The sequence below is a fragment of the Gigantopelta aegis genome, chromosome 11 (assembly GCF_016097555.1).
Source record: "Gigantopelta aegis isolate Gae_Host chromosome 11, Gae_host_genome, whole genome shotgun sequence".
Taxonomy (NCBI): Eukaryota; Metazoa; Mollusca; class Gastropoda; order Neomphalida; family Peltospiridae; genus Gigantopelta; species Gigantopelta aegis.
The window spans coordinates 29630629-29657573 of record NC_054709.1 but is presented as its reverse complement, the minus strand read 5'-3'; the positions used below and the strand labels follow the sequence as shown (position 1 = coordinate 29657573).

General features: G+C 36.1%; 1 protein-coding gene across 1 annotated transcript in view; it reads right to left on the bottom strand.

The window, feature by feature from the left end:
• Nucleotides 1–26945, bottom strand: part of LOC121385282 (EGF-like domain-containing protein 1) — a 47929-nt gene that overhangs the window by 6048 nt on the left and 14936 nt on the right. The window contains exons 3-6 of the mRNA XM_041515902.1: nucleotides 19883–20020; nucleotides 15638–15810; nucleotides 10118–10266; nucleotides 6317–6465 (exon numbers count right to left, since the gene is read on the bottom strand). Coding sequence (XP_041371836.1) covers nucleotides 6317–6465; nucleotides 10118–10266; nucleotides 15638–15810; nucleotides 19883–20020 — 609 coding nt within the window. The remainder of the gene's footprint in view (nucleotides 1–6316; nucleotides 6466–10117; nucleotides 10267–15637; nucleotides 15811–19882; nucleotides 20021–26945) is intronic.

The window sequence follows — 26945 nt, the reverse complement described above, 5'->3', positions numbered from 1 at the left end:
TCTATCGATGGAATGCTTCATCCAGAGCATTTAGTTTCTTTTGTTTTCTCATAAGTATATACAGTAACACCAATGACATAAAACTCCTGGGATAAGCTTATATTACCCATCATCTTTTGAATACGGAAAATATTTACAAGATTTCGTCTTTAGTGAGTAAGTCAGCCATCACTATGTAGTATATTAAATGTATCCAGTGTTATGTCTTCTGTTATATATTTTAACAGTGCATGTTATGTATTGTGTTATGCTTGGGATAGGCAACACCAATGACATTTTACACTAATCTCTATCATAGCTGATTATCACAGAGAAAAAAATGCTATGACAGGATAATATTATTAATAAGGTATCGTTAAAGACAACAAATTTAGTTTTCTATTTATAAAGAAAAAAGAAATTGTGCAGGGACATAAAAATGACACTTTATGTAGAATGACCCATAAATACTATGACACTTAACGTCTATATAAACATGTCACTTAAGACATTGACTGTAACCTTGACCTTGTACTCGCTCCAACATTTTTTTTTAACGGAACACAAAAAAGTCTTTTTAGCCCTCAAAACTATACCGCTGAACTTAAGTCTCTCACCATTCCTTGCAAATACATTTTTTTTGACTAGGCAACAATATCTAACCCTACGCAGGCATCGGTGGCGCAGTGGGTAACCCACTGGACTACAGGCTGGTAGGTACAATGTTCCCAGCCCGGTACCGGCTCCAAACCAGAGCGATTTCTTAAGCAGTCAATGGGTAGGTGTAAGGCCACTACACCATCCTCTTTCTCACTACCACTAAACAACTAACCACTAACCCACTGTCCTGGACAGACAGCCCAGACAGTTGAGTTGTGTGTCCAGGGCAGCTTGATTGAACCTTAATTCGATATAAACAAGAAAATAAGTTAAAATGAATGTAACCCTACCACAAGACAGTCCACAGATGAACTTACCAGTAGCACAATGTTTGTCATACTGGATGTAAGTACTCAAGACAACCATATGTGACCTTATTACCAGACAGTCCACATATGAACTTACCAGTAGTACAGTGTTTGTCATAATGGATGTAAGTACTCAAGACAACCATATGTGACCTTATTACCAGACAGTCCACAGATGAACTTACCAGTAGTACAGTATTTGTCATAATGGATGTAAGTACTCAAGACAACCATATGTGACCTTATTACCAGACAGTCCACAGATGAACTTACCAGTAGTACAGTATTTGTCATAATGGATGTAAGTACTCAAGACAACCATATGTGACCTTATTACCAGACAGCCACAGATCAACTTACCAGTAGTACAGTATTTGTCATAATGGATGTAAGTACTCAAGACAACCATATGTGACCTTATTACCAGACAGTCCACAGATGAACTTACCAGTAGTACAGTATTTGTCATAATGGATGTAAGTACTCAAGACAACCATATGTGACCTTATTACCAGACAGTCAACAGATGAACTTACCAGTAGTACAGTATTTGTCATAATGGATGTAAGTACTCAAGACAACCATATGTAACCTTATTACCAGACAGTCCACAGATGAACTTACCAGTAGTACAGTATTTGTCATAATGGATGTAAGTACTCAAGACAACCATATGTGACCTTATTACCAGACAGTCCACAGATGAACTTACCAGTAGTACAGTGTTTGTCATAATGGATGTAAGTACTCAAGACAACCATATGTGACCTTATTACCAGACAGTCCACAGATGAACTTACCAGTAGTACAGTATTTGTCATAATGGATGTAAGTACTCAAGACAACCATATGTGACCTTATTACCAGACAGTCCACATATGAACTTACCAGTAGTACAGTATTTGTCATAATGGATGTAAGTACTCAAGACAACCATATGTGACCTTATTACCAGACAGTCCACATATGAACTTACCAATAGTATAGTGTTTGTCATAATGGATGCAAGTACTCAAGAGAACCATATATAACCTTATTACCAGACAGCCACAGATCAACTTACCAGTAGTACAGTATTTGTCATAATGGATGTAAGTACTCAAGACAACCATATGTGATCTTATTACCAGACAGTCCACATATGAACTTACCAATAGTACAGTGTTTGTCATAATGGATGTAAGTACTCAAGACAACCATATGCAACCTTGTTACCAGACACTCGACAGATGAACTTAAACAGTACACAGTTCACACATGGATGAGTACAGACAACCACAGATCTTATTACAAGACAGTCAACAGATGAACTTACCAGTAGTACAGTATTTGTCATAATGGATGTAAGTACTCAAGACAACCATATGTGACCTTATTACCAGACAGTCCACAGATGAACTTACCAATAGTATAGTGTTTGTCATAATGGATGCAAGTACTTAAGAGAACCATATATAACCTTATTACCAGACAGCCACAGATCAACTTACCAGTAGTACAGTATTTGTCATAATGGATGTAAGTACTCAAGACAACCAAATGTGATCTTATTACCAGACAGTCCACATATGAACTTACCAATAGTACAGTGTTTGTCATAATGGATGTAAGTACTCAAGACAACCATATGCAACCTTGTTACCAGACACTCGACAGATGAACTTAAACAGTAGTACAGTTCTTGTCATAATGGGTGTAAGTACTCAGGACAACCATATGTGATCTTATTACAAGACAGTCAACAGATGAACTTACCAGTAGTACAGTATTTGTCATACTGGATGTAAGTACTCAAGACAACCATATGTGACCTTATTACCAGACAGTCCACAGATGAACTTACCAGTAGTACAGTATTTGTCATACTGGATGTAAGTACTCGAGACAACCATATGTGACCTTATTACCAGACAGTCCACAGATGAACTTACCAGTAGTACAGTGTTTGTCATACTGGATGTAAGTACTCGAGACAACCATATGTGACCTTATTACCAGACAGTCCACAGATGAACTTACCAGTAGTACAGTGTTTGTCTTAATGGATGTAAGTACTCAAGACAACGATATGTAACCTTCTAACCAAACTGTCGATATATGAACTTACCAGTAGTACAGATGTCGAGAAGTGGTTTACTCTAGACAACCGTATGTGCCCCTTCTTGCGACAACATCGACATTTATGTACTGGTGCACGAATGTACCAGTGGTACCAGTACTTTTCATAATGGATGTAAGTACTCAAGACAGCCATGTGTGACCTATTACTAGAAAGTCCACAGATGAACTTACCAGTAGTACAATATTTGTCATAATGGATGTAAGTATACAAGACAACCATATGTGATATTATTACAAGACAGTCAACAGATGAACGTACCAGTAGTACAGTATTTGTCATAATGGATGTAAGTATACAAGACAACCATATGTAACCTTATTACCAGACAGTCCACAGATGAACTTACCAGTAGTAATGTGTTTCTCATAATGGATGTAAATACTCTAGACAACCATATGTGACCTTATTACCAGACAGCCACAGATCAACGTACCAGTAGTACAGTATTTGTCATAATGGATGTAAGTACTCAAGACAACCATATGTGACCTTATTACCAGACAGTCCACATATGAACTTACCAATAGTATAGTGTTTGTCATAATGGATGCAAGTACTCAAGACAACTATATGTAACCTTATTACCAGACAGCCACAGATCAACTTACCAGTAGTACAGTATTTGTCATACTGGATATATATATATATATATATATATATATGTGATATATTGTCATGGCTGTCCCAACAATTTTCGTAACTGCTGTGACGTGGACCTTTCTCAAGTAATTTTAATATTGGACAAAACACAATATTTATTTTTACATTTAGTAGAATTATTTGCATATTTGCTTGTATTCTGTAATGTCTGGAACTATGCCATTTATTATAGTTATTGTTTAATGATTCATTGAAATTCTTAGTAGTGCCGTTTGTCGTGTCGCGCACTATAGGCAAAAACGAAATTGCGCAACTATTGTTATTAGTGATCGTTTGGATGCACAATGCGAGCTACATTTAGTTGTATTTCATAATAATATGTTTATAGTGTATGAAATTATGTTTGTAAATAGTTGCCGTAATTTATTTATGGGATATTAGTATATTACGATCGCTAAATGTGTTAATTTAATGTTTGACGTCCGTGTTTTGGTCTTGCGGTCTTCGACTTTATTTAATTCCCAAATTCCTGTGCATATAAAAACTATGACACAACGTTGACATTAATATTATTGATGTAAATATTTCCATAACTACAAAGTGTGTGTACTTACACAATGAAAACATCCCATGGGCTCATAAATAAACCTGGGATAAATTTCCGTTTGATCGACTGTTTTGACATGGCTGCCGGGATTGACCTTGCCCTTCAGTAAAGTTTATTTTCCTCCAAAACTTGTACGATCGATTAGCTATTTTCTTAGTTAAACGTATCCTAATATTGTTTGTACATTATGGCAAATCATTTTATTAATTAAGTGAGGTAATAACTGTAAAACTGATTACTGTAATATTAGTGCTTTTAGGAACTATATCCTTGTACGCTGAGAACCTGTTTACACATATTGGACCCGTTTGCTAAGGTCTGATATATCGGTACACAATGTTTGTAAACAACAGTATAAACATGCTGTTTTTATAATATTCCCAAAGGCTTTTTCATTAAAACTATTTTATATTGAAATTAGACCAAAAAAGCAATTGTGTAGTGATAGTCACGTATTTATGCACATTAGAATTTGTTTGTATTATTAACCCGAATTCCCAATGTATTTGCAATGCACTTTAGCTGGTCTTTGTGCCTAGTGAATAATGTCGTTTTCACAATAATCCCAAAGGCTTTTTCATTAAAACTATTTTATATTGAAATTAGACCAAAAAAGCAGTTGTGTAATAATAGTCTCATATTTATGCACATTAGAATTTGTTTGTATTATTAGCTTGAATTCCCAATGTATTTGCTATGCAAAATGAGCGTGTTTTGTGCCTGGTTAATAATGTCGTTTTTATAAATATTCTAAAGGCTTTTTCTGTAAAATTGTTTTACGCAAATTTTAGACTAAAAAAGCAATTAAGAAATGTTAGTTTTATCTTTATGCACTTTAGAAATTCGCAGAATTAATTATTTCAAGTTGGTAATGCTTTTGCTATGGGCTAAACTGACGTATTTACAAAAGTTGAAGTTTCTTAGGATTTAGAGTGTGCATTTACAAACTGTAAACTGCAAACGGAAGCTGGACCAAAAAGCAATTACTTTATTTATTGAGCAATTGTGTGCATAACGTAATTATTAAATGAAATGATATTTATTTTGTAAAGGTAGATCTCTTCCTAGCGTGACGTAATTTCTGATTGGCTGTTATGACGTCACGTGGTACTAAGAAAAAGTATAAAAGGCTGACGTTAATGGACGTCAACGGTTGTTCTCTCACTTGTTCGCGGTCTGACAAACAAATATTAAAGACATGTCCCCTTGTCCAACTTTTCAACTTTATTACATTGCATACATTTAAATTGACACTGGAATAACTTTTACTTATATTTTTAAAGTAAAATTTTATTAACTTTACCATCTTTATTTAATTAACTTGTTTTATGGAAGCAATATTTATAAGCAACTGCAAGCTGTTTACATTTATTGGAGATGCAATCTCACTGGTTTGATATAACTAAAGCTGAAAGGAAGAGATCTATCTATATGTTTGAAACTTACCTGTGAACATTAACTTTATTTCTATTTACTCATCATCTTTAAATAAATTTATAATTCTGAAAACTGGAACACTTCGTCTTTGTCATCTGTGGATGTTATTTGTATTCTCTGGACTTTGCTAATATCACTGGCCTCGGTGGCGTCGTGGTAGGCCATCGGTCTACAGGCTGGTAGGTACTGGGTTCGGATTCCAGTCGAGGCATGGGATTTTTAATCCAGATACCGACTCCAAACCCTGAGTGAGTGCTCCACAAGGCTCAATGGGTAGGTGTAAACCACTTGCACCGACCAGTGATCCATAACTGGTTCAACAAAGGCCATGGTTTGTGCTAATCTGTCTGTGGGAAGCGCAAATAAAAGATACCCTGCTGTTAATCGGAAGAGTAGTCCATGTAGTGGTGACAGCGGGTTTCCTCTCCAAATCTGTGCGGTCCTTAACCATATGTCTGACGCCATATAACCGAAAAATATCAAATACTTTGATTGCGTCGTTAAATAAAACATTTCTTTCTTTGTTAATATCCTTGGGATGCGGCACACACATATATATATATATATATATATATATATATATATATATATATATATATATACCAGCAAACTCAAAAATGAGCTGATCATTTAAAGAAACTGTGGTTGAACTGGATACAGAAGTCCCATCCTTCAGCTTGATCTCAAAGTTTACAGCGGATGAGTCGATGTCAGCCGGATATGTGTTGTTGATAGCCTGTTCTTTGATGTTTCTGTAACAGAACAACACCTACTTCAAACCAAAGTGTGTGTGTGTGTGTGTGTGTGTGTGTGTGTGTGTGTGTGTGAATGTGTGTGTGTGTCTATGTGTGTGTGTCTATGTGTGTGTGTGTGTCTATGTGTGTGTGTGGTGTGATATTTGTGTATAATGTTTCACAAATAAATGTTTTAATACTAGTCGATACGGATTGAGAGTGAGGGAATGTTTGAAATTCTTGAGAATCCTCACATCATAATATCACTGTCTCCAAGACGTTTAGGCTGTACCTAGACTGGTCAGGGTAATTGTCAATTTTTAACAGAAGGATTTGGTGGTAAAAAGCAAAAATTTAAAATAACAATACACTTTCTGTATCAAGTAGGTTTTGTTTTTTGTTGTTGTTGTTTATGAAAAGAAGAAGAAAAAAGAACCGAAACAAAACAAAGAAACAAATAAAAACAAATCAGCATACAAAAACTAGATCACGTGGTCATACAGGATATTATTTATTATATTTCGGTGACGTCATCAGTGGCGGATCCAGAAAATCCATTTAGGGGGTCCCCAGTGACATGTGGTCGATGGCCACAAAAGTTCCCGATGGGATTCCTCGGATTCTCAAACATAAAACAAAAATGAAAAAATTAAATTATAACTGTCACAGAATTTAGAGAGGGGAGTGGGCCCCTGAGGCCCCTCTTAGATCAGCCACCGGTCATAGAATGGATCTGCCTTGCACAGCTAGAGGTGGGGAAATGTAACTCTAAAGCCCTGTCTACACGATCATACATAGTTAGACATGCCGTGTGTAGGACGCACTGTATGTTTGGAGGGGCAACGTGTTTACATTTCGCTATAGCAAATAATTAAAAACAGACAATATTTAACATATTTGAAAATAAAGGTTTCAAAACAAAAACAGACAAAAATACTCTTAGAAAACACTGATCATTACCACTAGGGCCTCCACGAGTCCAAAATATGGGACGCGAGTACTCGAGGGTCAAACTCGACCCGGACCAGAGTACCCGACACTTACACCCGATGATGAGATTAAAGAATAAAGTTAAATAGAATTATACATTTTAATTCCAGGGCTGAACATTGATGCCAAATTATGTCATTGTATTGCATTTAGAAACCGGTTGATATATTTAGTGTTATGGTGGATGGACGGCCAGTTTAAAAAAAGAAACTAGCGCATGATCTTATAATTATTGTCACACTTATATCGTTGATTATCTAAGCCTGAAATTATTGTCCTACATTGTCCAGTGTATTATAATTGATTCCACCTTGTACGGGTACTCGAGTCTTGTGAACGGACTCGAGTCTTGCTAGACTCGACCCGTGCCCGAGTACTCGAGTACTCGTGGAGACCCTAATTACCACCCCACCCACCTCCTTTCCCAGCTATAGCTACTTTCCTAGTCTTTCTGTTTGTATTCTGGTACTAAAATGTTACAAAGGCATGGGCTTTGCTCATAAAGGTTAATCATTTTAACTACTTCGTGGTGAGACCATGCTTTCTCCTCTTGTGTTATGCTACCATTTGGATATTACGTGATGCAGAACCCTGGTCACATGGCTCATCTTAAGTGTCTGATTGGTTAAAAGTGAGGACAAGCTGCAACATGTGTCCAAAAGATGAAGCATGCAGCTAAATCGTGCAACATGTTACAGGTTGTCCCGCCTTGTCCAACTTTGTTGCAAAAGAGGTCTACACGGTCATACATTTGCGTCCAGTATGAGTATCATTGAACGTCAGTTGCAGCTTTGTTTGAATAAACTTCAACAATGGGCAACTGACAATGGATTTCGATTCTCAAAGTAAAAAACCGTCTGCCAGAAAAGAGGTCACCATTTAGATCCTCAGCTGTTTCTGGACAAAACTCCGGTTCCAGTTGTGGAGGAGACCAATTTTCGGGGGGTTAATTTTGACAGGAGGTTATCTTTTGTTCCTCATTTACAGTATGTGAAAAAGAAGGCCTTAAAGGACCTCAATAATTTAAACGTTATTGGCAAGACTGAATGGGGAGCAGATCGAAAGGTTATGCTCCGACTTTATAGATCTTTAGTTAGGTCTAAACTTGATTATGGGTGCATTGTGTAGACTTTGTCTTTGTGCTTTCAAAACATCTCCCGTGGAGAGCTTGTACGTCGATGCACACGAACCTAGTTTGGGTGCTAGACGTGCAAAGCTTTCTCTGCAGTATTCTACAAAAATTAAATCAATGCCAAAACATCCTGCACACAATGCGGTGTTTGATAACAAATATATGAAGTTATTTGATGCGAAACCGAATGCGATTCGATCATTTGGTCTTCGCATTAAGCAGTTTTTATTAGTTTCCAACATTGATTTAACAGACATTTTGGAAACGCCTTCATATTTTATTTTGCCACCTTGTTGTATCAAACCACCAACAATTGTATTCGATCTTGTGCATCTAAAAAAGGATCGCACAGATGCAGTTATTTATAAACAATATTTCATGGAAATCCAAGAGACGTACTGTGATTACATTCCTGTTTACACAGACGGATCACGGGATGGGAATTATATGGCTTGTGCTACAGTGTTTCCATCAAACGCAATAATTTCCATGAGATTGCCCAATTCAGCATCAATCTTTACAGCTGAAACCTGGGCAATTATTAAAGCGCTGGAACAGATTAAGGAGTCATGTGCATCCAAATATATTATTTTTACAGACTAACGTTCGTGTCTCTAAAGTAAATGAAATTGGAGTACCCGTTAGTTGGAATAGTGATACGAAAGTGTGTCTTTTTATCAATTGCCAATAAAGATGTTATATTTTGTTGGGTACCCAGCCATGTTAGCATTAAGGGTAACTAAAAGGCAGATGTTGCTGCCAAGTCTGCTTTGATCTTCCTCCGTGTTCAAGTTGGTGTCCCCATCAGTGATTTTAAATTTCATATTAACCAATATATCTTTTCGACTTGGCAAGACAATTGGGACGGTGCGGTTGCTAACAAGCTTCATTCTGTCAAGGCAGTCTTGAGCGAATGGCAGTCATCCTACAGGCGATGCAGGAAGGATGAAGTAGTCTTGTTCCGTGCCCGCATCGGCCATACATATTTGACGCATTCATTTATTTTAAAGAAGAACCCTCCCCCTCAATGTGAACATTGTCAGTGTACACTGACGTTGGGCCACATTTTGGTGGAGTGTGATCATCTCAAGCTGACAAGCAATGATACATTTGGTAACAGAAATGTCTTGGAATCTTTTAAATTCCATCCAGAATGAATTATAAAGTACTTACCTTGATTTTACGTATTGTATTATACTTTTGACCCACAGCTCCTTACACTGTGGTTTTACATAAATATATCTAAATAATATTTTCATATACTTACCATTTGTGACACCCAGTAGCCGATGTGTATTTTTGTGCTGGGGTGTCTCATTCATTGTTCGCAACAAGTGGGGACATTTGTCCCGGCTTGTTTTTGGACAAATGTATGATTGTGTAGACAGGGCTGTTGGTCATAGAATGCATATGCCTTGTATAGCTGGAGGTCAGGAAATGTAACTCTAAAGATCACTATTCGTCACTCATAAATGTAAAAATAAAGATTCGCCACTCATAAAGATAATAATGATATTACGTCACTCATAATGATATTACGTCACTCACCCATCCGGGTCTTGACTGCTGAAGGTAGCCGTGACGTCAACTGTGCCTGCTCCTGCGGCTGAACAAGTAACCGTCAGCTTGGTGTCAAGGTCGGTGATGTATTTATCACTGTACTGTACGATCACAACTCTAGACCGGTCACCGGTTGCCTGTCAATAAGACAAAGACTACATTTGTTCCAAAATGAATGAATTAATGTTTAACGACACATCAACATGAAAATAGAGATCAGCTAATGGGTGTCAAACAAAGGTACCCAGCAAGCATGCATCGTCGGCCCGATGTTGGGGAATGGTCGGACATGAGCGGCTACCATCGGTACATTTTTCCTGCAGCGGCCCGACGTAAGCGTGATAACGATAGTTTCTGTGACTACATCAACACTAATTTACCATCGGGTATTAATTATAATCATGTAACTAAATCCATAGTTTGTTTTAATTAAGAAAAAAAGAAGATATATATATTTTTTGCCTACAGCAAAAAAGAAAGAAATGTTTTATTTAACGACGCACTCAACACATTTTATTTACGGTTATATGGCGTCAGACATATGGTTAAGGACCACACAGATTTTGAGAGGAAACCCGCTGTCGCCACTACATGGGCTACTCTTCCGATTAGCAGCAAGGGATCTTTTATTTGCGCTTCCCACAGGCAGGATAGCACAAACCATGGCCTTTGTTGAACCAGTTATGGATCACTGGTCGGTGCAAGTGGTTTACACCTACCCATTGAGCCTTGCGGAGCACTCACTCTGGGTTTGGAGTCGGTATCTAGATAAAAAATCCCATGCCTCGACTGGGATCCGAACCCAGTACCTACCAGCCTGTAGACCGATGGCCTGCCACGACGCCACCGAGGCCGGTTTGCCTACAGCGGGCCTACGTTGGCCCGACGTTGGAGCGATGACAATATGTTCTGTGGTTAGATCAATACTAATTTACCATCGAATAAAAATAATAACGTAGAGCAATATATTTGTTTCTCCACATTTTGTTTGAATTAAAAATTAAAAAAAAGCTTATAAAATAATAAAAATAATAACGTAGAGCAATATATTTGTTTCTCCACATTTTGTTTGAATTAAAAATTAAAAAAAGCTTATAAAATAATAAAAATAATAATGTAGAGCAATATATTTGTTTCTCCACGTTTGGTTTGGATTAAATTTTTAAAAAGCTTATAAAATGTGTTTGCCTACATGTACAGCGGCCCGCTGTTGGCCCAACGTCGGGGCAATGATGATATTTTCCATGGCTAGTACAAGACTAATTTACCATCAGAAATAATAATTATGTACAGATCTGTCCATATTTTGTTTGAATTGCAAAAAAAACAATAAATAAAAAAATATTTTTAAAAGTTGCCTACAGTGGCCTGCCGTCAGCCATACATTGGTGCAATTAAAGGGACACACCCTAGTTACGGCTATTTGTTAACCATTACGGCGTTGTTTTTCGCTATTAAACCCCATTTTTCACAAATAAAATTGCACTTTACTTACATTTTATTATTTAGAATACACATTTCCATTCACCTGAAGTGCTTATTGGTAATCCTGATGTTTGTAAAACCACGAAATGCATTTTTTGCATTTTTTCACAAGACGTGCTGTCGAGAAAAAACCGTTAAGCAAGCGAGGTCCAATCTATTTTTAGAGGGAATCTTCCTGTGTAAACGTCACAGATGTTGGTATACCACGTGACCGTTATCATTTTGGTTCGGTTTGTTTTCTCGTGCACGGTTCGCGCAATCAACATCCGATTTGTTGTTGTTCATTTGTGCGATTTTTCTTCACAGTTCGTGAATATTTTCAGTAACAATAAAGTTCAGACAAGTAAGTGTCTCAATACAAAACGTTACAAACCCTTAAAACCAATAATTTTGCTAAGTCTTACGATATCTGGAGAGGGGATACAACCAGGACAGAACAGTTGGAACATGTCCAGGAGAGGTGAAAAGAACGCACCCCAAGTCTGTGCGCACTCTGTGAAATTTGTCGTGACGTAGGCATTGTTGTGCTTCGAGCGACATCTACCGGTGACATCAGAATACTAACTTTCAAAATTATTTCAAGCAATTGGGACATGGGGATTCCCATGGTATTTATCGATATAAAATCTGCTTTTTCACTCCATTTGATAAAAACGTGATCTAAGTGTGTTACAGGTTTGTAGATTAACCAAATTATAATTTATTTTCGCTGGATAGAACTAGGGTGTGCGGCTTTAATGGCAATATTTTCAGTGATTAAGATCACTGGATATAAATAATAATTATGTACATATATGTTTATATTTTGTTAGACTTAACTTGTTTTAATAAAATTTTAAAAAGCATGCACACAACAACTCATAAAGAAATTTTGCGGCCCACTGTCGGCCCAACGTAGGGCCAGATCAACACTAATTTATCATCGCTGATAAAGGAATTTTGCCTGTTGTTGGGACTGCTGCAGAACAAGTGTTCGTTATGAATGGTGTAGAATACTGGGATTAAGCTTGCCACCTTAGACATTATGGTGCAAATTCAAAGTGTAAACTATATATCATTGTTTTTAAAACAAATGACTTGTCAGGAGGAATACAACATAAATAGGAAACAAGATGGCGGCGTCCATTCAAGATATTTGAATTTATAAGTTAAAATGCCAAATTCTTTTCATCACGCACGTGGGATATGTCTAGCATACATGAAGACTAATTTTGTAAGTATCTGACTTCATGTAGCACCTATTTTGTTAAATCTTAGCAGTTCATGTTTTCATTTTAAACTGAACATAGTCGGATTTTCCCCAAAAAAACAATGTTACAGAGTTAGTTAAAAAATAGAATCTGAAAACGATCTCTATACTATTACTAAGGTATCGCATGGTACTGGTTAAAACACTTCCCAAAAAAACCCCAAGGATTGCCCTTTTTCAATTTAAAAAACAAACAAACTAATCCTTTGTCTGATGAATTTATTTGATGTACGTCAATGCATGGTGCATAGCCATTTCATTTAGTATAAAGACAACTGCTAAAAGTTAAAAATAGTGCTAATTATAGTAATTTAGTCACAAAAATGTTTCGATTTTTTTTTAAATTTTTTAAATTTTGACAGTTAAAAAGGAATATATAGATTTCTTTCATGGCAACCGACAACGGACCGCTTCCGTACGGACGAGCAAAACAGACAGCGGGCCGACAATGGCAACCGACAGCGACCCAACAATTCAGTAGACGATCTTATAAGAAGACAACATCCAATGTGACGTCATCATGCTAAATAAAAACCCCCAAAAACCACCAACAACAACAACAACAAAAACAAACAACAAACAAACAAACAATTTCACTGCCTGGAGTTTGAAATGTCATCACTATTTATTTTGAGGGGCCCGAAAAGGGCAACAAATCTCATTAAACCTCGCTATACCGGGAATTCATTGTGACTACATGGCATGATATTCACTTTTATTACACACCAGTGAAAGATATTACTCATGTCATAACAATTACTCAATATCTAACTAGTGTAATATTGGCACGCGCAGAATGGCGGGGTCATTTCTGAATTTGAATGACGTCGGTATTCGAATGGCGTCACTTTGCACCTATCTGCAATAATATAGACTGGGTGCATGACGCGTCCTTGTTCCGAACGCTAAAAAACATTGGAGTGCAAAATTGCTATTGAAAATGTTTTGTTTATAAAAAATAGTGTAATTTAATAGTGTACAATCACGAAAGATTAATTACAATGACAATTAATGCAAGCTTCGCGCCAAAATCAAAACTGTACATTGATGAAATCTCAATGTGACGTCATTTAAGTTTTTGTGTGACATCGATCACTTGCTAATCCAATTCGTAGAAAAATAACCCGTGGTAGTTATCGACATCTGCTTACTTCTGCGTTGCGGCTTGTTTGCAGTTGGTTTGTAATAAATAAAATACTAAACGAGCTTGCCTGTCATACCATTTTTAAGAAACTCATGAACAGTGTTGATATCTGACTCGCTTTCGCTCGTCAGATACCAAACTGTTCTCTCGTTTCATAAACATGGTATGACAGGCAAGCTCGTTTAGTATTCTATATCTGGATGCAGGAATCTATCTTTTGTTACACCATAATTATGGGAGTTGGCTCCCCTTTCAACCCTACATAACCTAACAGTTAAATGAGTTCTGATTCCAACAACATAGAATAAAGAATGGATCTCTGTTCGTTGATTGGGTGTAATATCAGTCGTATGAACGTTCGGTGTATTAAATGGCATTCATCTTGGATTTTAGTATGACTGCGATCTTATTCTTAATGTGTTAATGTGTTGCAATTACCTTCTATCATAATCATCAAGTTGTAAACACATGTTTGTATCTTCACTGGCTCAGATGTCATGGCATTGTTCATATTTTGTTTCATACGGTGCTTATTCAACCATCGAACTTATGATACTAAAAACAATCAGAATAAACAGCCCAAAAACATGACAGCATAAACAAAAATAATAAAATAAAAAAAAAATAATAATAATAATAATAATAATAAAATAAATAAAATAATAATAATAATAATAAATAAAGAAAGAAAGAAAAAAGAAGAAAAAAAGCTATAATTATAGTTAAGAGGAAATTTGAAGAATGGCCAGAAGCTATACCACTAGACTACACTAGCTGCTGCATTCGATAGAGGTGAATCCACAACATGCTGTAATTGTGTAGAGATAGTACTGACCGTGTCGGAGTTGACTCCACCACAAGCTGTGATTGTTTATAAATAGTATTTACCGTGTCGGAGGTGACTCCACCACAGGCTGTAATTGTGTAGAGATAGTACTGGTCGTATCGGATTTGTCTCCACCACCATCTGTGATTGTTTATAAATAATATTTACCGTGTCGGATGTGACTCCACCACAGGCTGTGATTGTTTATAATTAGTATTTACCGTGTCGGGGTGACTCCACGACAGACTAGCCCTGTCTATAGATACAACTGACCATGTCGGGAGGTGACTCCACTACAGGCTAGCCCTGATTATAGATACTACTGACCGTGTTGGAGGTGACTCCACCACAGGCTAGCCTTGATTATAGATAGTACTGACCGTGTTGGAGTCGACTCCACCACAGGCTAGCCCTGATTATATATACTACTGACCGTGCTGGAGGTGACTCCACCACAGGCTAGCCCTGATTATAGATACTACTGACCGTGTTGGAGGTGACTCCACCACAGGATAGCCTTGATTATAGATAGTACTGACCGTGCTGGAGGTGACTCCACCACAGGCTAGCCCTGATTATAGATACTACTGACCGTGTTGGAGGTGACTCCACTACAGGCTAGCCCTGATTATAGATACTACTGACCGTGCTGGAGGTGACTCCACCACAGGCTAGCCCTGATTATAGATACTACTGACCGTGTTGGAGGTGAGTGCACCACAGGATATGATTGTTTATAGAGAGTACTAACTGAATCGGAGGTGACTCCATTACAGGCTATTCTTGATTATAGATAGTACTGACCGTGTCAGTAGTGACGTCACCACAGCTTTCGTCCTGTAAGTCCAGAGTTCCACTTGAGCCTGTGAACATACAACCTGACGTATTCTTTTCACCAGCAACGTAGATGACGCCGCTAAAAGTCCCAGCTGGAGACAACATGATCTTCATGGCCGACGCCGTACACTCCACAGTATCTGGGAGAGAGATAAACTCATTAATCTAGTATTTCATAGTTCTACGTAAAATACGTGAACAGAAATCTGCCCTAGTACTTCTCATCCAGTATCGTATAGTGCTATTCAAAACGCGTGAACAGAAAACATCTTCCGTACTATTGATACAGTATGTTATAGTGCTACTGTAAAACGTAAGACTTCTGTACCTTTGATCCATATCATGTTTTACTTTAGTGAAAACTACCTCTGTTCTTTTAATCCAGTACTTATAGCAAGTAACTATACAATTACCTCTGTACTTTTAATCCAATATATCATGTTTCTACTTTAAAAGATTTGAAAACTACCTCTGTTCTTTTAATCCAGTATCTTAGGTGTTAGTTGAACATGTTATTTGAAAAATATGCCTATATATATATTATATATATATATTTCAACTATGAAAAATGCCTCTATACTATTAATCCAGTATCTTTACCTAGTTAAACATGTGATTTGAAAACTATATCTATACTATTAATCCAGTATCTTAACGTGTTAGTTAAACGTGCGATTTGAACAGAACTATCTGATACATGTGATTTAAAAAAACTATATCTATACTATTAATCCAGTGTTAGTATATCATGTGATTTGAACACTATATCTATACTATTAATCCAGTATGTTACAGTGTTAGTAAACATGTGATTTGAAAACTATATCTATACTATTAATCCAGTATGTTACAGTGTTAGTAAAAGATGTGATTTGAACACTATATCTATACTATTAATCCAGTATCTTACCGTGTTAGTTAAACATGTGATTTGAACACTATATCTATACTATTAATCCAGTATCTTACCGTGTTAGTTAAACGTGTGATTTGAACACTATATCTATACTATTAATCCAGTATGTTACAGTGTTAGTTAAACATGTGATTTGAACACTATATCTATACTATTAATCCAGTATCTTACCGTGTTATCCAGTATTTGAACACTATATCGTGTTAGTTAATCCAGTATCTTACCGTGTTAGTTTGTGATTTGAACACTATATCTATACTATTAATCCAGTATCTTACCGTGTTAGTTAAACATGTGATTTGAACACTATATCTATACTATTAATCCAGTATCTTACCGTGTTAGTTAAACGTGTGATTTGAACACTATATCTATACTATTAATCCAGTATGTTACAGTGTTAGTTAAACATGTGATTTGAACACTATATCTATAATGTTAATCCAGTATCTTACCGTGCTAGTTAAACATGTGATTTGAACACTATATCTATACTATTAATCCAGTATCTTACCGTGTTAGTTAAACGTGTGATTTGAACACTATATCTATACTATTAATCCAGTATGTTACAGTGATAGTAAATCATGTGATTTGAACACTATATCTATAATGTTAATCCAGTATCTTACCGTGTTAGTTAAACGTGTGATTTGAAAACTATATCTATAATGTTAATCCAGTATGTTACAGTGTTAGTAAAACATGTGATTTGAACACTATATCTATAATGTTAATCCAGTATGTTACAGTGATAGTAAATCATGTGATTTGAACACTATATCTATAATGTTAATCCAGTATCTTACCGTGTTAGTTAAACTATTAATCCAGTATGTTACAGTGTTAGTAAAACATGTGATTTGAACACTATATCTATAATATTAATCCAGTATGTTACAGTGTTAGTTAAACATGTGATTTGAACACTATATCTATAATGTTAATCCAGTATGTTACCAGTGTTAGTTAAACATGTGATTTGAACACTATATCTATAATATTAATCCAGTATCTTACCGTGTTAGTTAAACATGTGATTTGAACACTATATCTATACTATTAATCCAGTATCTTACCGTGTTAGTTAAACATGTGATTTGAACACTATATCTATACTATTAATCCAGTATGTTACAGTGATAGTTAAACATGTGATTTGAACACTATATCTATACTATTAATCCAGTATGTTACAGTGTTAGTAAAAGATGTGATTTGAAAACTATATCTATACTATTAATCCAGTATCTTAACGTATAGTTTAAACGTGTGATTTGAACACTATATCTGCGCCGTTAATCCAGTATGTTATAGTGTTAGCTAAACATGTATTTGAACACTATATCTATAATTAATCCAGTAATTACAGTACTAAAAACATGTTTTGAACCATTAATCAAGTACCTTATTATACTAGTGTTCAAGTACCCGACAATCCTAGTGCTGCATAAAACAAGTAAACTGAAAACTACTTACTACCATTAATCAAGTACCTTACTATACTAGTGCTACATAAAACATGTAAACTGAAAACTACTTATCAAGTACCCGACAATCCTAGTGCTGCATAAAACAAGTAAACTGAAAACTACTTTCTACCATTAATCAAGTACCTTACTATACTAGTGCTACATAAAATATGTAAACTAAAAACTACTTTCTACCATTAATCAAGTACCTTACTACACTAGTGTTCAAGTACCCAACAATCCTAGTGCTGCATAAAACAAGTAAACTGGAAACTACTTACTACCATTAATCAAGTACCTTACTATACTAGTGCTACATAAAACATGTACAATGAAAACTACTTTCTACCATTAATCAAGTACCTTACTATACTAGTGCTACATAAAACATGTAAACTGAAAACTACTTTGTTCTATTAATCAAGTACCCTACAATCCTAGTGCTACATAAAACAATTAAACTAAAAACTACTTTGTACCATTAATAAAGTACCTTACAATACTAGTGCTACATAATACAAGTAAACTGAAAACTATTTTGTTCTATTAATCAAGTACCCTACAACACTAGTGCTACAATGCTACTTATAACAATTAATCTGAAAACTATAAACTGTACTATTACTACCATTAAATCAAGTCCAGTAAAACAATCCTAGTGCTACATAAACGTAGGCACTAGATACTACTTTCTACCATTAAAAAAGTACCTTACTATCTAGTTACATAAAATTGTAAACTGAAAACGGTTCTACCATTAATCAAGTACCTTACTATACTAGTGCTACATAAAACAAGTAAACTGAAAACTACTTTGTACTATTAATCAAGTACCTACTATGCTAGTGCTACATAAAACAAGTAAACTGAACACTACCTTTGTACTATTAATCAAGTATACAATCTAGTGCTACTTAAAACAAGTAAACTGAACAGTACCTCTGTACTATTATCAAGTACCTTACATACTAGTCTCAGTGCTACTTAAAACAAGTAAACTGAACAGTACCTCTGTACCATTAATCCAGTATCTCAGTGCTACATAAAACAAGTAAACTGAACAGTACTTTCCCCTATTAATCAAGTACCAGGCTACTAGTGCTACTGAAAGTACCTCTGTACTATTAATCCAGTATCTCATTTACTACTTAAAACAATAAACGGAACAGTACCTCCGTACTATTAATCCAGTATCTCAGTGCTACTTAAAACAAGTAAACGGAACAGTACCTCCGTACTATTAATCCAGTATCTCAGTGCTACTTAAAACAAGTAAACGGAACAGTACCTCTGTACTATTAATCCAGTATATCAGTGCTACTTAAAACAAGTAAACTGAACAGTGCCTCTGTACTATTAATCCAGTATCTCAGTGCTACTTAAAACAAATAAAATGAACAGTAGCTCTGTACTATTAATCCAGTATCTCAGTGCTACTTAAAACAAGTAAACTGAACACTACCTCTGTACTATTAATCCAGTATCTCATTGCTACTTAAAACAAATAAACTGAAAACTACTGATAACTGAGTATTGTATGGTGCTATGTAAAACACGTAAACTGACAACTACATCCGTAGTATAGATCCAGTTTCTGACAGTGCTAGTTAATGCTACTTATTACTGGATGCTATTGTATAAATTGCAGGTGAGATAAATGTAAACTAACATCTCGTCTTGTCGCACTGATCACCATACCAGTCTGCTGGACAGTAACAGTGCGTATAATTATTATTATCTGCTTACGCATTACACTCGGAATTAACGCAGACTGTGAAGCAGCAGCTTTTCAGAGTGTGTAAATGAGTGTAAAAGTAAACTCACATCGCTTGTTTTCACACTGGTCACCATACGAGTCTGCTGGACAGTAACAGTCCTTAGCTGCTCCAGTGCTATAGCAAAGTCCGCCATCTGCGCCACACGAATCAGTTTCACTGCTACATGGGGATTGGCCCTTCTTACCTATAAAGACAATTACAAATCAGTGCCACTGGTACACGGAGATTTGCCCTTCTCACCTGTACAGACAATTACAAATCAGTGTCACTGGTACACGGAGATTGGCCCTTCTCACCCGTAAAGACAATCACAAATCAGTATCACTGGTACATGGATATTTGCCCTTCTCACCTGTAAACGCAATTACAAATCAGTGTCACTGGTACATAATGATTTGCCCTTATCACCTGTAAAGGCAATTACAATCAGTGTCATGGGTACACAGGGATTTGCCCTTCTCACCTGTAAAACAAATACAAATCAGTGTCATTGGTACACAGGGATTTGCCCTTCTCACCTGTAAAACAAATACAAATCAGTGTCATTGATACACAGCGATTTGGCCTTCTCGTCTCTCAAGACAAATACAAATCAGGGTCATTGATACACAGGGATTTGGCCTTCTCGTCTCTCAAGCTAAATACAAATTGACGTGCTGACCAAAGTAACACCCTTACGTTGTTGTTGTTTTTCGTGTTTGTGTGTGTTTTTGCTTTCCGCTATTGTTGCTTTTCGTCTGTCTGTTTTTGAAATCATGCAACTTTGTAACTGCCTCTTTCATAATAAAGTCCTGGAGATATTTAAAAATGCTGGGGTTTTTTGTTGTTGTTACTTTCGGGGTGAGGGTCCTCTCGCACTGTACGGCCGAGGACCCATTCCACAAAGCCATTAGCGCTAAAATCACCTTAAGTGCTTACCCACCTTATGCATCCAGTAGCTGAATGTGGGTGCTGTCGGATTTCTTTCTGTAGTATGTGTATTAGTGATTAATGTGTGGATTTGTTTTAATCAGTTAACTCGAAAATTATCGATGTAAAGGTATTTGACGTCAAACATAGGATTGTTGTGGTATTAGAGCGGAAATCTTTGCCAACTTTTTGGTTGTCGGGAATTGCCCCCCAAAAATACATAGCTTGATCTCTGACTGTAATGAGAGCGTATTTATGTCCAAATGTCCGTCTAGCTCTCTTACAGTCAGAGTACTCGGGCTAAGGGGAAAGAGGACCAGTAACTCTTGATAAAATTATGATGGAAATTCGGGATGTAAGGAGTGACATTAGTGAAGACATTAGTCAAATAAAACGTAGTGAAACCAAGTCTGAATGTGCACGCGTGTTGCGAGAGATACAGTCGTTGAGAGAGGAACAAAACATTACGAAATTGGATGTTGATGCCATAAATGACAAAATAGAAAATATGGAATTGATTATTAACGAAAATAAAATAAAATTATAGACCGAATGGACAACGAAATAAATGAACTCGAAGCAAGGGGTAAAAGAAATAACCTTATAGTTTACGGTGTTGTCGAAGTTGACGGAGAAACGGCCCAAATGTGTAGGTCAAAAGTGTTAGACTTAGTTAATACAATTCCGGAGGTAAATTTGGAGTTGCGAGACATACAGACAGCTCAACGACTCGGGCGACGGCAGAATGACAGACCCAGGCCAATTCTTATTTATTTGTGTCATTCAAATGATAAACAGTGCATTTTTGTTAACCGCGCATACTTGAAGGATGGAGGTATAACTGTGCATAATGACTTAACTAGACGACAGCGATATATGCTTGATGAACTGAAATCACAAGGTAAAAAAGGTTATTTTAAACGTGGTGAATTGGTGGTGGATAATGCAAATGTTTTTCTTGTATTTACGTTTCACTATCATGTATATGAGACACTTACAACTTCAAGTCTGCCGAGCATAATACATTATGTTTATTCCTAATCTATGATATTCAGTGTTCTAGCTAGCAATAAATAGAGCGGCACTGCACCCTGCCCCCGTTTTGTGCCGCCCTGCCGTGTTTGTTTCCGAACCGCCCCTGATTATCGCCGCCCTGCCCTAATTCATTGTCAAACAAAAATACAATATCATATTGTCACAGTGCTAAACTTCAACTTTATAACAATAAGGATTATATCTTTATTTTTACAAGTGTATTAATTAGAATTAGTTAATTGGTAATCTGACGTCTGCCATGGTATCCACTTAGTGACTTGCCAATCAAACCAATTAGTGTCAAGAACTAATTAAATATGGAACGAGCAATCTGATACAAGGCAAATTAATTGTTGCCACGGGTATTGCAGGCATCTGAACGAGTACACCATGACAACTACATATTACATCGATACGTGTTTAGTATGTGTCTTATAAATAAGGATAATTTACCCATGAAAGATAGACTCGGGGAGAACAGATACTGTTCACACACCTTGAAATTCTCTCACAAAGCACAAGCTCTACTGGACGATTTGAGAGACAGTTTTGTGACATAAGCAATGCCAACTCTATCGGGAGACCTGTGTGTCATTCACCCAAGAGCTCTGACTTGTATGTTATCTGTATCATGTTTGATGTTGGAAAGGAAATACAACAACCTGCATCACCATCTTAAAGACTTCTGTTACTTAATTTAAGAAAAACTACGCTGTTATAAGATTGACGATACCGAAACACACGAGGGTAATAATCTCTTTATCATATAATCTCAAACTTAATACAACGTATTTTTGTAAATTGTTAACCATCAATCGATATATTCAAATGACGTATGGACATGTGATGCGGTGTCGTTTTGAATTGGAACGACGTCGGATATCCTTACATCAAAATAAACTAGCGCATGACGTCTTTTTGTTTTCTGAACGCTGGACAACTTTCAAAGTAAAGTTGCTATTGCGTGTTTTTGTTTGACGACTGTTGATGCATACATCAATTCTGGAGCGTCACCGTAGTACGTTTGCTTAAATGTCAGTAACGTAGCGCCGATACCTTCAGTAATTTAGTTATCAAATTAAGAAAATATGTGATCTGAAAATTATTTATTTATTTATTTTATTAGCCTAACTCTTATTTTTCTTTCACCATTTTAATTATTTTGGCTTAAATTCAGCCTTGTCCGTCGTCCGAGGCATTATACTTCATATGTTTGCTTCCAACATTCAACCGAAGTACCTTTTGACTGTGCATAATAAACCGTCTTGAGTTTATAATAAAGGAACCATCCTGAGTTTGTAACCATATTATCCGGTAGTTGTCCGCTAGTTTAATCTCTTATAAATAAACCTTACATGTTTCTTAGGCTAGGCCTACATATTCAAATATAAATATCTACATATGCAATAAAATTACATTTCTGGCCATTCTCAGGTCGGTAGCAACCGAGAGGCTGAGTCGGGGGACTGTACCCCAACTTTTAATTACTTTATATAAATCTGGTTAAAAATACACACACACACACACACACACACACACACACGAGTGTGTCCCACCATTATAGATAAATATCGTATCAGAATGGTTGGGACTGGGGTGGATGGGGGTATATATATTTATTTATTTTTGATGTAATAATTATGGGATATTGGACGAGTTTCCATTTTGTATGGTGTTTGTGTTCCGCGTGGAATAATCTTCAGTAGTTTCGAGCTTACGGGAGTGACAATGAGAATTGTTTCACGAGGGATCATAGACATGGTGCGGGGTGGTGGTTGGCGTCCATGGAAGGTCGTAGTAAGATAATCGATGATATGTTGCAAGATATGTTTTAAAAATATATGTGTAATAATAAATGTTTCCATTTTGTGTTTCTAAAACAGCCGGCTAATCGTTTGAACAACTGGCCCCAAAATATATCAATATACGAGTTCTTGTATATATATATATATATATATATATATATATATATATATATATATGGGCTTATTGCCTTACATACAATAAAAGAATTGAATTGAGTTGAATTGAATACAAAACTCGGAAATAGAAAACCTGAAGGAAGACTATAAAAGGCACAGCACACCGGCTCTATAAAGTATAGACGTTGGTTCAGCATCTTTGAAGTCAGTATTTTAAGAGTATTCCATATTATAGTTGTTACCAACATTTGATTTACCATGCATTCCATGGCTCATTTAAGGTAATCTTAGCGCTAAAATCGCTTCGAGGAACGGGGCCATGGTCGGTGAAGCGAGGTCGAGGTAATCATTTGTAAACTCGTAAATAGAAAAACCTGAATGCAGACTATAAAAAGCACAGCACACCGGCTCTATAAAGTATAGACGTTGGTTCAGCATCTCTGATAATTAGTTTTAAAATGTGTGGGCAAAAGCAGCCATATCTCATTACACTCGGGTTAGTAGTCAAAAGAAATAGTTGTATACTTAAGTTCGCAGAACAAAGCATCGATGAATTTTGTCACATAGCGATAAACAGTGATATAATTATATGACAGTACAGCCTTCACATAGCGCTAAACAGTGATATAATTATATGACAGTACAGCCTTCACATAGCGCTAAACAGTGATATAATTATATGACAGTACAGCCTTTACATAGCGATAAACAGTGATATAATTGTATGACAGTACAGCCTTCACATAGCGCTAAACAGTGATATAATTGTATGACAGTACAGCCTTCACATAGCGCTAAACAGTGATATAATTGTATGACAGTACAGCCTTCACATAGCGCTAAACAGTGATATAATTGTATGACAGTACAGCCTTCACATAGCGCTAAACAGTGATATAATTATATGACAGTACAGCCTTCACATAGCGCTAAACAGTGATATAATTATATGACAGTACAGCCTTCACTTAGCGCTAAACAGTGATCAATGACTCTCAGCCTCTATTTGATCCCCCGCTGAGAAACAATTAGCTTATAGGTGTTGGTTGAAAGAGTTTCAAAACAAATTTAAAATTTAATTTAAAAGAGAATCAGAAAACAATATCCGGTTTACTCCGGTTAGTCGTAAGAAGACGCTGGTTGTGTACATTTATTCGCAAAATCTCTCATCGGTGACTTTGTAAAAAAAATTAATTGTCTAACTAATACCCACAAAACAGATTATTTCAGATTTTGCTAGAGGACGTTGCATAGATTCCAATTACGAACATTTTCCGTTGTTCCAAGATAATGTCTAATCCTACAATTGATTGAAACAAATCGATATTCACTAATCAATGAGAGGCATCATAAGTCATGCTGCAGTAAGAAATAAACAAATCGATATTCACTCATCAATGAGAGGCATCATAAGTCATGCTGCAGTAAGAATTGAAACAAATCAATATTCACTCATCAATGAGAGGCATCATAAGTCGTGTTACAGTAAGAAATGAAACAAATCGATATTCACTCATCAATGAGAGGCATCATAAGTCATGCTGCAGTAAGAATTGAAACAAATCAATATTCACTAATCAATGAGAGGCATCATAAGTCATGCTGCAGTAAGATATGAAACAAATCAATATTCACTCATCAATGAGAGGCATCATAAGTCATGCTGCAGTAAGTAATGAAACAAATCGATATTCACTCATCAGTGAGAGGCATCATAAGTCGTGTTACAGTAAGAAATGAAACAAATCGATATTCACTCATCAATGAGAGGCATCATAAGTCATGCTGCAGTAAGAATTGAAACAAATCAATATTCACTAATCAATGAGAGGCATCATAAGTCATGCTGCAGTAAGATATGAAACAAATCAATATTCACTCATCAATGAGAGGCATCATAAGTCATGCTGCAGTAAGAAATAAACAAATCGATATTCACTCATCAATGAGAGGCATCATAAGTCATGCTGCAGTAAGAAATAAACAAATTGATATTCACGCATCAATGAGAGGCATCATAAGTCATGCTGCAGTAAGAAATAAACAAATCGATATTCACTCATCAATGAGAGGCATCATAAGTCATGCTGCAGTAAGAAATAAACAAATTGATATTCACTCATCAATGAGAGGCATCATAAGTCATGTAATGCTGCAGTAAAAATGAAACAAATCGATATTCACTAATCAATGAGAGGCATCATAAGTCATGTTGCAGTAAGAAATAAACAAATCGATATTCACTAATCAATGAGAGGCATCATAAGTCATGTTGCAGTAACAAATAAACAAATCGATATTCACTAATCAATGAGAGGCATCATAAGTCATGCTGCAGTAAGATGTGAAACAAATCGATATTCACTCATCAATGAGAGGCATCATAAGTCATGCTGCAGTAAGAAATGAAACAAATCGATATACACTAATTAATGATAGGCATCATAAGGTCATGTCGCAGTAAGAATTGAAACAAATCGATATTCACTCATCAATGAGAGGCATCATAAGTCATGCTGCAGTAAGAAATGAAACAAATCGATATTCACTCATCAATGAGAGGCATCATAAGTCATGCTGCAGTAAGAAATGAAACAAATCGATATTCACTCATCAATGAGAGGCATCATAAGTCATGCTGCAGTAAGAAATGAAACAAATCGATATTCACTAATCAATGAGAGGCATCATAAGTCATGCTGCAGTAAGAAATAAACAAATTGATATTCACGCATCAATGAGAGGCATCATAAGTCATGCTGCAGTAAGAAATAAACAAATCGATATTCACTCATCAATGAGAGGCATCATAAGTCATGCTGCAGTAAGAAATAAACAAATTGATATTCACTCATCAATGAGAGGCATCATAAGTCATGTAATGCTGCAGTAAAAATGAAACAAATCGATATTCACTAATCAATGAGAGGCATCATAAGTCATGTTGCAGTAAGAAATAAACAAATCGATATTCACTAATCAATGAGAGGCATCATAAGTCATGTTGCAGTAAGAAATAAACAAATCGATATTCACTAATCAATGAGAGGCATCATAAGTCATGCTGCAGTAAGAAATGAAACAAATCGATATTCACTCATCAATGAGAGGCATCATAAGTCATGCTGCAGTAAGAAATGAAACAAATCGATATACACTAATTAATGATAGGCATCATAAGGTCATGTCGCAGTAAGAAATGAAACAAATCGATATTCACTCATCAATGAGAGGCATCATAAG